Source organism: Aphelocoma coerulescens, chromosome 4 (genome assembly GCF_041296385.1).
Source record: "Aphelocoma coerulescens isolate FSJ_1873_10779 chromosome 4, UR_Acoe_1.0, whole genome shotgun sequence".
Lineage (NCBI taxonomy): Eukaryota > Metazoa > Chordata > Aves > Passeriformes > Corvidae > Aphelocoma > Aphelocoma coerulescens.
Genome location: NC_091017.1, coordinates 53,746,214 through 53,761,546, shown reverse-complemented (window position 1 = coordinate 53,761,546; position 15,333 = coordinate 53,746,214). Strand labels below are relative to the sequence as shown.

Here is a 15,333-nt window from a genome sequence, read left to right as displayed (position 1 = left end):
TGCCATGTAATGGCACTTAGCTGCATTTTAGATGGCTTTGCACAATGCATAGCACAGGTTAGCTCTAAAAGATAGATCCAAAATTTTTAGACTTAGTATTTTAAGCCTAAATATGCTACTGATCCAGACACTTGTTAAAGGTGTCTCCTCAGGCTGCAGATGCCTGAAGAGGTCACAAGCTCTAGCAAAATGTACCTTAATCATGGGATGACTATAGCATCTAAAATGTTGCGCCAGAATACAACAGCCTTCAAAAACAAGTCCTAATGAATGTCATGCATAGACCCCAATTATGAAAGTGAAAGTTTATCAAATAGCAAGGGGAAAATAGACAATTAAAAAACCAAATCTGTTTCCTCTCATAGTATGTGTTCTCTAAAGCTTTCAGACAAACATACTCCCTTGATATGCTGCTTCAGCATCACTGTCAGAAAAAATACCCTCTACATCATGTTGTATCCAAGCTTAATAGTTAAACGACAACATTTGCCAGTGTAAATTAACATATGTGGCAAATGGGGATTGGAAATCACAGAAAATGTATTCTCTTATTAAGTAATCAAATAAGGGACTAAGGACAGCCCTTGAAATGGAAGCAATTTTTGGATTATTAGTTAAAAATCTCAGTGTTGACTCCAGGGAAAGTGCCTTCCTAAGGAAACCAACAGCCCACATTAAGAGAGCTTACAGGGTAAAATTTGTTACTATTTATTTTGCTGAGAACATTGTTTCCCAGAACAAAAACTTTTTTTTTGAAACTCTAATCAAATTATTTTCAGATATATGGTTTTACTATTTTTACAAATGTTTGATCTCTGTGCTGATGTCAGATGCTCATACAAGCCATGTTCTTGAAGTCCAAGGCCAGTGAAAGCAATTGGCCTTTTATGAAGGCCACAGTGGTTTTAGACTGTAATTTAAATTGCTAAGTAGTTTTCTGTCCATTTTTAAAAAGACTAGAATAGTTTTTAAAGTTCTATACCTTAGTAACATTTACCTTATTACCCTTTGGTGGCATGCTTCATTATCTTTTCTTTTAAGAGAAGTCAGAAGTTTGGAGAGAAACATCTAGTTAATATACATTATTAAATAATATGATCCCTCTCTCTAGTGAAGTAATAAACCTTTTCAGTAGGATGCCAATCCTTACCTTGGAATATAAGCCAGTATGACTGGCTTTTACTAGCAGCATGGCAAGGACATCACTGCCCAGCCTGAGCACAGCTCTAGCAGATGTGGAGAGACCTCTAAATAACTGACATGAAACAGTTCCATGGCTGATACTCCCAGCTCTGGGCTGAGTAAGGAGAAGGCAGCTGTGGGCACAGGAGAGGTCACGGTTCACAGCTGAACCGTAACTGGAAGACTGCCCAGTGGCTGCAGAGACAAGAGGAGGGCATGGGAGATGGGGCAGGGTTATTCTGCAAAGCCAGACATGTCCTGGCTCTTTACAACTAGAAAACTGAATCTGTAAGCATTTCTCATGTTCAGTTCCAGTGTGTGCAATACCTACTGGCCACAGGCTGAAGAGCTTACATAGGTTACTGGAAAAAGAAGTCTCTACCACTTGCTAGATCCTCCTTACACATCCTCACAGTTTGCTTCCACAGTTAAGTTCCTTCAGAAGATGATTGGACAGAGAGAACCAAATGAGAAATACCACAAAAGGGAGACAGAAAAAAACAAAGACACCATTTACACCGGACATGCAAGCTGGAAAATTTTCCCCACTCCATCGCTCTTATGCTCTATCACGCACTTCATTACATACAGTCCTGGCCTGAGACATGGACTTCCGTGCCACAGACCCAGGTAATGACAACCCCAAGTTTTTTCGATCACTATGCTAGAATGAATATCCTTTGCCACAGATCTCCCTCTTTATCCACAGTATCTAAGTACCACTGGTTTTTCTTGCTTGGCTTCCCATTACCAGAAGTCACTATTCCCCACCCACACATGATGACATACATCTAAACCACAAGATCCTCAACAATAATTGAGAATTACTGCACTCTCAGAAAATGCTCAGAAGCCCCCTGCACTGGCATACTCCAGCCTCTGAACAAAACTCTTCTCTGCCATGCAAATTCAACACTGTCAGCAATTTTGTAGGGAGGTAAAAGGAGTTTACCTTTGTTAAAGGACATAAACTCAAAATAACCTGAGGGCAAGTCCCCATCTTGGTCCTGGGCAGAAGTCATGCCAAAAGGCCTTTATAAAGCCTCCAACACCACCATCTCATACAATGCACGACCTAAGAGAACTATGAAAATACCGCACACTCAACTTCCTCATAAGTGCTGTTACTTCAGTGTTGGTACTAAACAGATAGGTGAGAGCTCAACAGGTCTACCAGAAACCAGGTGAGATGCATTGTTCAACTTCTAAGAAACCAGCCACGTATACACACACACTGAAAAGGACACAGAAGACTAAATGGAAAAAGGAAGATAAAAGAGTTAATTTCAAATTTTTCTTTCTATGAATTTGAAGAAAAACCAATCAAACAATGGATCACTTCACTGAAAATAATTTTGTTCACAACTTCTGTGTCAATTGTTATTTTTCTTAGGCTCTGAAGAGTAGCTCCAGGAAATCAAACCAGGCCAGAGATAAACCAGGTATATGCAAACATTGTGGAAATATTCAACACAAACTAAAACAAGAACCTGATGCAATGTATTCTGTGTGGTCCCATTTTTTTAAAAGAAAGAATGTATTTTTACAACAATTTCAAACAGAGAGACTAAACGTACCTTTGCAATAACCACAATCATATCCAACAGCATAAGAATACACAATAAGAAATAAAGAAACTTATTTAATTGAGATTAGAATTATTTCATAATATTAATCCATAGCAACATGCAGATGATGTTTTCTGTCAATAATCAGAACTTACCATATTGATTGGGTCAACTGGACCGATGCTGTTAACATAGACATCTGTTTCAATTACCGTAGTTCTCACTAAACAAAACAGTAACCATAATAATTACGTATTTAATTAATTCTGTGCATTGTTAGTGCAATATAATTTATTTAACTAAAACAACAGCATATCTGATATTCTTTTATTTGATTCAGAATAATTAGATTTCTGGTTTGTTCATTTTGTGGAGGATCATATATGACTTGGCTCTCTTATTTCATATGAATTTTCAGAATTATCAAATTGAATTTCTTAGTTCATAACACAATCTCCACCTGCGCTTTTTGAACAAATGTTAGATAAAAAAGGTAAAGGAAGAAAAATAAAACAAAAAACCCCAAAAACTGTCTTCCAACATAAAAATACAATCCTAAACAGAAAAACGTTTGGAAAGTTTTTTCATACAACAAACCATGAGGTTTGGGACAGATGTGTTTGATCAGCTGTAATGAATCAATGTGAAGTGCCTTCTATCAATTTCTACTGAGAATGTGTAACAAATACAAAATAACTTTTCACCACAGGTTTCTTCAGTTCATGAAGCTATAGCACACCAAGGGATTACTAATGTTCCTTCACCAGCTTGATTAATACACTGGTTCAAACACCAAACTGAAAGCTCCTCAATGAAAGTCATTTAAAAGTTAAACATTACCAAACTTACTTTTCTTTAAAAACAGGGAAAGCACTCTCACTGTGCAGACAAAAGACCAAAAACTTTTAAAAATATATTCCCTTACAGAATATACTCTCTACTTTGTGCATTTACAGAAGGACACAAAGTCTAAGAGTTTCCATGAAAGGCCCACCTCAAGTACAGGAGGCTCTGATAGTTCAGTTTTTTCCTCCTAACTGGTTTATACAGAAAAAAAAGGCACAAATCAAAGAGGTGAGGATGCATTTTAATTTCATCAATTTACCAAGAATTTTCTTCTAGTTTGTACTGAAGAACCAGAATGTGGACACAAGAGGATGTTATGTCCTAGTACCCAATGGAGTGAAGTGGGATAATAATAATGGAGCTCTGCTGGTCCTTTTATGATACGGCACAATAAAATAAGCATCTCTTTCAATCTGAAGATAAAAAAGGGGGAAGGTACAAACAAAAAAGCATTTTGATTTCATAGGAGATGGACCCTGGGTCATTAGATTTAATTTTTTTATACAGAAAAACTTCAGAGGTTGTCCAAGTGTTCAAGAACAAACCTAAAATGTTAAGTAAGAAGATTTTTCAAATTTCTTAAAACTTGAACAGACATACAGAAAGAAAGATGGTATCACTGACATCCTTGCCAGCTACAATGACAGGCAAGATACATTTCCTAAATATCCCAAGGTATGTTCTCCCTGCCAAGCTTACCTGGGAGGAAATTCTCCCTGATTCCAAATCTGGTTAATGATGTGAACCTAAGCCTCACAGAAAGAACACTAGTGAGGCTGCACAAAGGATTTTCTCTATGACCACAGAGCACAGAGTCACTTGGTCACCATCCTGTCCCCAGCATGCTTCACAGAAAGTTTAAAAAGATTCTGGAAACCGATTTATTTCCTTGGAGAAAAAATAAGTACTTCCTGCGATGATCCTTATGGGTCCCTTCCAACTCATAATAATCTGTAATTCTGTTATTCTTTTATTCTGAGCTGCAAATGTTCCCAGTTTCTGCAGAGCTCATAAAGGAAGGGAGACAGCACAAGAACTCATAAACACAGACTGAAATACCAGAACAAAAAAAACTTTATAATGTGTGTATATATTCATGTACAATGTAATCCTTTTAACATACATCGCATTCTGCAAACAGATATCCTCTTCCTTTAATTTTCAATCCTATTTATTTTTGTAACAGCAGCCCCACTGCTAGACCAGAACACCAGGAGATGGATCAAAGCATATCTTGTCTTATTCCTCAAGTAATGTTGAATACTTCATTATGAAGCATCTCTCACCTTGAAATACAACTCACAGGCTTCTTCCCTCTCCACCTCCTTTTTTTCCCTTCTCAATTCCAGTTATACTGAAGGAGCTGATTACTCTGCAGATGTAGCCACTTCCTTTCCATCAGTGTTTGTGTCATCTGCCAGCTTTACTACAAAAATGAATTGCTGAAATCATTCAAAATACCATTATTCTTGATCAAAACTTTCCTATGAGACCATACTATAGACATCTCAGCCACTGACATTCCTTATTGACAACTAGATTTTGAGCTCTGTCAGTGACACAGTTTTTAATGGGGGCTGTGTCAATTTTAAGAAATTCCAACTTGCATCACACAGTGCTTCACCTGCCACCAGGGCTCTCCTGTGGTGAGCCACATAGTTCATTTTGCCTTTTCCATGCTGCTCTGAGTAAGATTATTAGAGGTATTAAGAGCCAGAGAACAGTTCAAAATTTTGCCTCTGTTGAAATTATTTTAATTGACGTAAATGATCCAGAGAAAGAAACCCAATTCAAGAGGGCAGGAAGAAGCTATTTTGTTACCTGTACGGTATGGAGAAAAGTACTTCTGAATTAGAAGAATCAATTAATACTTCTTGAGTTCTTGAACTAGAAGTGATAAGAGTTCATGAAAATGACAAATTCTGGAGGAAAATACCTTCTTGATACTAATTTGACATCCATAAAATTAGTATTGTTCATTTGCTCTTCACAAAGAGCTAATAGTGAAAGATGGTTTGAGAAGATTTTCCTACCGTGACTGCTTCTTATTTTACTTTAAAATTTGGTATCAGCCCTGAAAACACTACAAGTAGGAAGAAGACTGTTAAACACATCCTGCATGAAGCGCAGAACAGCAGTGATCTAAACAAGGGGAGAAAGGGCTTGAACACTTTAAATGTTTGCACTGAAGGACAGTATGACCCAGGCTAGAGTAAAGCAAGAAGGTGAGAGGATAACAGAGTTCATATTCAAGAGGGAGGGAAGGAGAGAGAGAAAGAAGAGCACAAAGGAGCAGCTGACCACAAGAGACAGTTCATCAGCTTCTAATGTAGCTGAAGCACACAGGGAACCTGTTTGGTAAACCCAATCTAGAGAATTATTCTCACTTTCTAATTTCCTGCTTTGACACCCTCTTTCCACTAGACTAAACATCTTCTAGTTCTAAAAATTTTGAAAAATGTTTATTCCTGATAAGACATATCGTAGTGATAAAAATCAACCTCAACAATTGACAAATTATTTTAGTAATTGCCCCTGCCATCCAAAGGGCCTGGTTTTTAGTCTATATTTTTGCAGGTACAATTTTCAGCTTTTGGTATTTGAAGTATCTCTTCTTGGTACACTTAAGAGCTCTTCTGATCAGCTATTCTCATTCTATAAACACCTATCTCCTGACAGAAATAATTATCATTATTGTAAAATTGCAGAACATTGCACTTTTTATTGCCTAATACTGCTCCATTTTCATTACTCCAATCCATTACTTCAATATATTAACCAAGAGCATGGTAGTACATCTAAATTCACTAACCAGTCCCCACAGTTTACCACAATTCCCTCATTTTCTAATGAAGGCCTAAGTCACATCACCTCTGTTTTTAATTATTACTTATTATGCTCTTTAACTGAGACCACTTTTGTAATTTCATCCAGGCTAATTTTCTTTAAGCATATTTTCTAGAACTCCTCATTACTTGCCTAAAGAAGCATCCCCTTTTGGTGATAAAGCAGTTATTCAACAAAGAAATTAGGTGACTACCACATTCAGAAATAACAGAGACCTTCAATTTGTAATAGCTTTTAATGGAATAATACAATTCTCACAACCAGCTATCTAAGATTATTACTTACATGGCTACTTATATTGAAAATTCAACTTCAAGTGTCTGCAGCAGGCTTCCAGGTAACCTCTGAAGAATTTTTTCAAAGTGATTTTGATGAAAGCAGAGCCCTGTTCTCCACAATTTTTGCCCTTTTATTTAAAAGAAATCCATCTTCAGCAAATAATCCTACCCACCACTTTTATTATTTCCATCATTCTCTATGCAATGCACACATCCAATACCTTTATCCTTCCCTGAATATGTGTTTCTACATCTTGCTCTTGTATTTTGATTTTCTTTAATTCTTGGAAAATATTCTTAAACTCAGAATGCATCTCTCGCTACCTTTACTTGATATTTTCCTGCTTGTTTTGTTGCCTTGAATAAAACTCAAAACCTTTCCAGTGTTAAAATGATAATGTAAAAGCAAGCCTTTAATCAAAAGCTTTCGAGGTGCACAATATGGCGATATGCACATGTGATACAGTATTTCTACAATTTTTATAAGGTTATTAACTAATATGTCTCACAAATATTGTCCAGTTAGAAGAGCAGTTGGCTAGGTAACTTCCCCCAGGTTCTGCCCCACTGGACCCCCCCCCCAACCTTTTAGTTCTACACTTTATTTTGTCTACAATGTAAGGTGCAAAACAAAGTGTCCTTGCTAGACTAAAGGCAAGACTGAACAGAATTTCAGGAATGTACTACTAAGAGTTTGTTAAACTATGGGAGAGGTCAGGAAAAGTACTTGAAATTGTAACTATGTATTAACAGTCTACAAAGTTACAAATACATTAAAAATACATAAAAATATGAAACTCGTTAAACATCAGTTTGAGCTTGTTACTTTTCTGCCTATATCATACTTCCATCAATGTTACACTAAGAGCACCTGTTCAACAGAATACCTCCCTAACACCTTTTATTGTCTGAGAATTAGCACTTCTATTCGAAAGCCCAGTATTTTCCATGTATCCTTTATATCTCTTAGAACATTCACATCAGTGCACTTGAGAACTGTAATTATTTACCCATGCCCTGCTTATAGGACAAGAACAACTATCCGAATTTCTCTAGGTATCCAATTTTTCTACGTCCATGAGCAATCATCCCTAAATTACCACCATTCTTAAAATTTCCATCAATGATGACTTGTCTTAAACCGCTGCTTGAACACACCCACTAAAGTTGTAGATATGTGATGATTTTTTCCTCTTTTTAATCGTATTTTCAGATAGATCAGTTGTGTTTCACCCATACATATATCACTACTGGAAAAAAATGATCTGTACATTGATAGGATAATATTAATGTATCACTGTCCCTAAGATGAGAGAGATGGAACAATGAGCAGCCAGAATTCTTTCCTTTAAAAAGGAAAGTTCAAAAATAATAGCTACATTGATGCAGGACTGAACCTAAAACAGTGTGGTTATAAAATCATGCAGCCAAAAGGTAATGTTACAGTGAGAATAATACTGCTTTATTAGTATATCAACACTCCAAGGTCGTATCTGTAATTAAAGGTATTTATACCACAGACAGGAGACTTTGTCTGATAACTACTATTATTTCATACTGAGAGCAGAATGTTAGAACCCTTATACTCCAAACACCACAAGCCTACTACATAAATTGAATTAAAGACTAGCAAGGTTAATAAACATGGCAAAGGGTAGCAGCTAAGAAATTAATACAACTCATGGATATTTGAATGAGACAAACAGAAAATGAAAGACTGGTTTTCCCCTACTAAATTTCAGTATTTTCTCCAAAACTTCAATTTTCATTTGGCTCTCCTTTAGTATCTCCCTCAACTGACTGCACATTTAACAATGAAACCCTTATCTCACTCTGAGATGGTGAAATTCTGTGTCAACACCAGGAAGAAAACACAAAATTCTGCTCTGGGATTCAAACTGAAAAAGTCCAAGTTCAAAAAAAAAAAAATGTTGCTGTTTTAAATGAGCTTTGTAATTCAATCATAAGAATGTTCTGTGGGATACTAATGGTTTGAAAGGTAAAGAGAATTCCAGTTCAATAACCTTGTTGTACAAGACCTGACTCTGAAGAAAGGGATCTGACACCAGATTTTTTCTGCATATTTGAAGCAGATTAAGATTAGTCTGATTTTGTTTTTCTGTCAGATATCTGCTGCAGTTCCCAAACAACTGGACAGAATCCAGTGCCTTCACCTAAAGTCAGAAATTTCAGCTTATGTTGTCCAAAATTTCTTCCTTGTGGCAAAATCGTACTTAACATTTTTTTCTCCTCAAAACCAAGTGAATACTCCCAAATGTTTCCTTTATTCATTACTCTGGCTGATTACTCATGAACTTTATGTTCTAGTATAGTGGATGGAGGCAGGCCCCAGAATTGGTACAGAACTGTTGAGGAGAGAGAGAGAGACTAGAACTATGTGAGAGAGACTAAAACTAAGTGTCTTCTTTTGGGAACTGATATTTTGAATCCAAAAAGCTGTACATTGAGTTACTCACAAAAAGACAGAGTTGTTTTCCTATACAATTGTCACACATTGAGAATTTAAGGAAAATCATGCTGGAGGACTTTTCATGTTGTCTAAATGTTTTAGTAATTCAATTAAATGAACATGAAGAAAAAGACTTAAACCAAACTTTATGAGATTCACATGTGACCATATTATGACAGGGAGAGAATTATTGCCTTTCAGTATCTTCAGGATAACAGTCAAAAATAAAACAGAACTAAGAAGTTTGGGAAAGAGAACAATTTTTCAGAACTTTCAAAAGAAAATGCACAGTTTGAGATCACATCTTTCTCTTCCCCTACATAAATGAAACAGGCCTAGATTGTTGTATTATTTATCATATAAGTAACTTTCAGATTCACATGGCATTCCTTTGACAGGGAATACCAGGTACGTAACAAATACTTATGTCCTCCACCTCTTCCTTCACATTTCAGGAAATAAACTCAGAGAAAATACATTGTTTTCCTTATTTGACCCTGCATGCAACTGGTAGACAGGAGCTGGCAAGGTTTCATGTATTCATGTTTTCAAAACAAGATTCTTCCAAATATTTACATTCAATAGTTATATGCAAATTGATGCTTTGACTATTGAAAGACAAAACTGCCTTTCTACTAGCTGCAAAGTTTGATCTATAGCAATGCAGTTTTTCTTCCTATATTTCACCAGAAAAGATGGGTCCTAAGTTCTATTTTTAGACTCCTAAATTTTTTTTTCAAAATCTTAGCTAAGGAAAGAAGACAACTGAGTTGAGTTCCATTTTCTCAAAACAGACACAATGCATTTCCTACAGTAAAAATAAAACCTCCAGGAATAATTCTTTAATGAATTCCTACAGACTTAAGATGAATTTTTGAAATGACCATGGCTGGTTTACATCTACAATTCTTTCTGTCAGAAGATCTTTGTTAAAAAAAACAAATTATAATTGCCTTTTAGTGACTTATTATAGATTGCTCACTGTCCCCCAAAACCAATACTTTCCATAAGAAAAAAAAAGATTGTAAGTAGAACATGAAGTCTAATCTTGCATAGAACATTATTTTTACTAGTTCCAGAAAACCACTGCATTTTATTGCTCTTACATTTAGCTTGCTATATTGAGTTTGAAATATTGCAATAAGCAGAGTTTTCTCATCTTTCACAAAATGCACAACATCTCTAGTTAACTTTTGCTATTACACTGAATCCTTTTAAGAGCTTACCCCCAATATCTGGCCGAAGCTTATTGTCATATCCTTGAAGCAAGGAGTCCAGTATGTGAGTTACATCGCCACCATGTATCTTTGGGGCAAGGACCCATGTCTTATTCACCATTAGATCTTCATCATCCTCATCATCTGCTTTATCAGCTCTATGTGATGTGATTAAAAAAAAACAAACCACCAAGATTAGAAAAACACATGACACAGTGAAACTGAATACACATAAGTTGGAGAAGAAAGAGATAAAAAATTGAAAACTGTTTAGAGTACTTTGTGAACACCCAAATGCACTTTTCTGGTGCCAAAAGAAAGAAGCAGGCCCTTATTTATAATATATATATATATATATATATACACACCAACATTTTATTTTATGGTGGTGGAGAGTGTAAGCTAATAAATGTGTTAATAGAGGCATTTACACATCACCTATACAGAAAAACTCAAGCCGTGAGTCAAACCCATAAAAGCAGCAGCAGGCATCATCTTACTGTCAGCCTTTTCCTGTTGTAAAACAAAAGTGTAACTCCAAAGTTTTTCCCTACACACATTTATTTTTCAAATGATGGTACTACTATTTCTAAGATATGCTTAATCTTCACAATAGCATACCTATTGTATGCCACTTGAAAGAGTATCAACAGAATCCCCCTCCTAGCAGCCTCTGTTCTAACTATGATATAAAAAAATAAGACTTGTACACTTATTAAACTCCATTCACATTTTAAGCCAGCAAACAAACATTACATCCATGTGCTACAACTAAACATTAGCAGAAGCAGTAAGCTGCAGATATATGTCAATTATGTATCTGTATGTATACACGGTATAGTTAATGAAAGGAATGGTACACCATTTTAAGACCATTTGTTAACTATCTAATATTTTATCAAGAAAAAAATACACAACAAAATTAATTACACATTCATTTATTATCTATCTTTTAATTAGATAAGCAGCAATAGATAGTGAATCACTAGATCATTAAAAAAAATTGCAATACCTTGGTTGCATCTGCAAATTCACTCAGATATCACCAAAAGGTCAAAGAATGCCTGGAAGTAGTGTTCTTTCCATTTCAATCAAATGAGTATGGACTTCAGTATTCCTCCAGTGCTAAAAACTGCAATCTATATTACTCATTCCATTTATTTCAAGGAAGTTCTATGGGCCTGAGGTCAAGCAAAGTGCATCAGACTGATAGCAATAACTAAGTCACACAACCTATCTCCACAAATGGGCACTGGCTAGCAATTACAGAAAATATGCAGCCCCTATAAATCAGATCCAATGTTAACACAAGTGCAATATTCCAGTAAAAGAAAGGAATTAAATTACCATCCTTGTGCCAATTCACGTTGTATACCAAAACTAAAAATGTTACTGCTTTATTATTAAAAAAAGGATTTAAGGGCTTCTAGATTACACAGACATATGCTGCCCTCAGAAGTAAGGGTGGAATTTTCCAGCAAGTTTACTACAGGAAAGAAGACCACCAGTATGTTCCATATGAAGAAAGGACAGAAAAATTCAGGAAAGGACAGAGTAAGAGAAAGCATGCCTGGCTCTTATTGCAGTCCTTTGTGGGAAAGCCTCAAACCAGTCTGTAATACCAAGGCCTTGCATCACCTCTTGGATAACACTAGCAAGTCTCACTGAAAATCAAAACTGTCATGGCCGTGGAAATTCCTCAGTGGTTTTGGCATGCCTGCTTAATTTGGGAAGCGCAACAGAAACCTTGCCACAGCTCAATAGGTTCCCAGAGGCTGAACAAAAGGCACTGTTAGGATATCAGGGCTTTCATACCTAGCTTGCTGCAAACAAGTTGAAAGAGTCTATTATAGCTGAAAGTAATATGCAGTCTAAATACAAGGCTCACTGACAGCTTCCCCATAACATTAGCCTGAAAAGCTCTTTCATTCTTTTAAATTGAAATGCATCATAAAATCCTTAATCTTTACTGCACTACATAGACATTAGAGAAATGTCAGATATTAAATATTTAACGTTTCCCATTAGCAGGATCCCACTAATGGGAGCACTAAAACTAGGAAGCTAAGTTTTGTAAATGTACACTCTTTTTCCCTTAAAGCTACCTATTGCCATCTCTTTCATGTTTTGTTGCCGCACAACTTTTTTTCTCATATATCTATTTATGGTCTGCTTGCACTTTTTGGCATCTAATTACTTTATAAATTAGCTTACAGCTGCTCCGAGCACACAGGCGATCCCAGCCTTTCCCAGAGGCATTAAGATGATGAGGAGTTAAAAGTTAATTTATTAATAGCTATCTAAGGAAAGAGACATAACCACCACAAAACTGACCTTCTTCTTTGTGTCTTCCATCCCATAAACAGCAGACAGTACAGTGAAATTGAGACCTCCTTGCAGATACAGGGCACCTGACTCTGGATCAGCCCAGTTATTTGCAGAGAATTTGAAGTGATTGTGACACTATAATGTTCTGCTTTAATGTTTTATCCACAATTCTTTTAAGAAGAGCAAAGATTTAGCCAAAATGGAAAGTACAAGAGGTCATGCCATCATCACCTAAACCCAATAGGAGTTACAGCCACAACACCTCAACTCACAGTCACTTGAATATCTTGACATTTCAAAGAGTCCTTAATTTATTTATAGATTCACAGGACAAATCACGTGGGAAAGAGATCATGAGAGGTCTCTCTAGTCCAGCCTCCTGCTCAAATCAGGGCTTGCTCTGAGGTCACAGCAGGTTGCTCATGGCTTGGTCAAGTTGGGTTTTGCAGACATCCAAAAATGGAAGCTGCAAAACTTCTCTGAGCTCCACTTGCCGCTTTTCTACGATTTACTATATTTAAAAAACTTGAAATTAACAAGAAAAAAAAATGCAAATACAAACTCGTTTCAAATTTTCAATTTTCATTTTCTGACTTCTGGTCTTATTTAACTGGAGCACCTCTGGTCCTCCTCCAATTTTAAAACTCTGAACTACAAATAGGTATACAATGACAGCTTACAGAAAGCTATTAATGCAATTCCAGGGGGAGAGGGAAAAATTCCATCCCAACATCTGAGCGATTTTCCAGACACTAGTAAATAAATCAATTTAGGAAGATACTTTCATTAGGGGCAACATTTCTTTACTTAGTGTCTGACAAGTCTTGGTTTAAAATGCACATTTCTGATGATTTACATGGAACTATTTGATTTTATCTAGGAAATACTGTACACTGAAAAAAGTGCCAACCACTAGAAAAGAAATACAATTGACTTCTATACTAGTACACAAGGTTTACAAGAACTTGTGACTAACCCATTTGCTAAACCAGCAAAGAAACCAACATGAATCAGATAATAATATAACCCAATGTGGAAGACCTGAATTATTGCTGTTCTACATGGTGAACACAGCTATTCTTACTCTTCCTATTCCTATCTTGCCAGCCTTTTCAGAGGTGACTGACTGAGATTAACCCATCTCACTACCAGAATACCATCTTTTTAATTCTTCTTTAAAATGTGCCCAAGATCACCAAGTGTGTAATAATGGTTTTCTGAAATGCTGATGGCACCCAGTTGTACAGTTTTGATTCCTAAACTACAGCCACTGATGTACAGCAACCAGATTGTGGTAAAAAGGAATTATGCTGGATGGAAGAAGGAAGTGACCAGAATATATAGGAAATCTTTTGAATGCACTCCAGTGAAGCAGAGCACACCATCTGCCAACTTGAATTTTCAATCCAGTTGTTTTTGGAGGAGCTGCAAAAAGCTCCCTCAAAAGAGCAGCTAGTCATGTGGAGGCAACAGGACAGGCACAGTGTACATATTCACTTCTAGGAATATGAATTACCAGTATTTTTCATGCTAAACAGATTTTAATTAGTCTGTTTTAAAGATAGAAATTCCTTCAGATGTACACAGCCATCAGGATCAGTTGAGATGGTGATCAGGATTTAACTGAGCTTGCTAGACCATGTTCTATAAAGAAACACTCACTTTAGAAAACAAGATGGGTCAAAACTGTTTATCTTTTACCAAGTTCCTGTGTATTTCCAGCATTTTCTCCAGGGTTTGGAATGGGATAGAGGGAAAGACAGAAGGCAGAAAACTTCATTCCAAACGAGAAAACAGAATGTTAAATTCAGGCATGCCATTCAATTATTTAACAACAGTTAACTTGGGCTGAGGACCTTTTTACTTCTTTGCCATTAAAATAAATCTAAGAAACCTATGAAGATTAATGTCAATTAACTCCACTTCCACTTTAATGGTAGCACTTTCCCGTCTCTTTCACAACCCCAGGAAGAAAGGCAAACTTAATTAAAGAGGAATTCCTTTCCCTTCCAAGTTCATCTAAAGGTTATTTTACTATACACAGAACATAACACTTGATCCTCTCTCCATTTACTGTAAAATATATTTGTTCCAGCAAGGTTCACATTTTTCAGAATGTCTGGAGAGACTATGATTTAGAACAAAAATACATCATCAAGCATTAGAACATTTCTGTTCCATGGCACAGTGCTACTTTATTACTGCAGGTGCTAATTCTGATTTTAATGATTTTATAAATAAGAAAGAGACCTCACTTCTTTAGACGCTTGTTGTTGTACACTTCAGCTAGCTTCATAAACTCAACAGTAAGCTGCATGCACACAGCTAACAGCAATTAGGCAAAAAGTTCCCCCATTATGCTCTCTGTCCTTCAACTAATTGGAGACATAACCATGACTAATAAATTCCTGGGCACAAGTGACTAAGGACTAAATAAGTCTTTTCAACATCAGGCAACATGCTCATCTTCAGACATTAATATGACAGGGTTTTGTTCGCCTTTAAATATGAGAAAAATTGGTCAGGTGAGATTTGAGTTGCAATTAGCATCTGTCAAATTATGTAATGAACTGGAAAAAAAATTAATATAGTGAAAG

The 15,333-nt window shown here is 36.2% G+C and overlaps 1 protein-coding gene across 2 annotated transcripts in view; it reads right to left on the bottom strand.

Moving 5' to 3' along the window:
* GABRG1 (gamma-aminobutyric acid type A receptor subunit gamma1) overlaps positions 1 to 15,333 on the bottom strand; it is a 53,274-nt gene that overhangs the window by 26,654 nt on the left and 11,287 nt on the right. The window contains exons 2-3 of one of the 2 annotated variants that reach the window (XM_069012176.1): positions 10,418 to 10,566; positions 2,906 to 2,973 (exon numbers count right to left, since the gene is read on the bottom strand). In XM_069012176.1, the coding sequence (XP_068868277.1) occupies positions 2,906 to 2,973; positions 10,418 to 10,566 (217 nt within the window). The remainder of the gene's footprint in view (positions 1 to 2,905; positions 2,974 to 10,417; positions 10,567 to 15,333) is intronic. The other variant, XM_069012177.1, reaches the window with a different exon arrangement.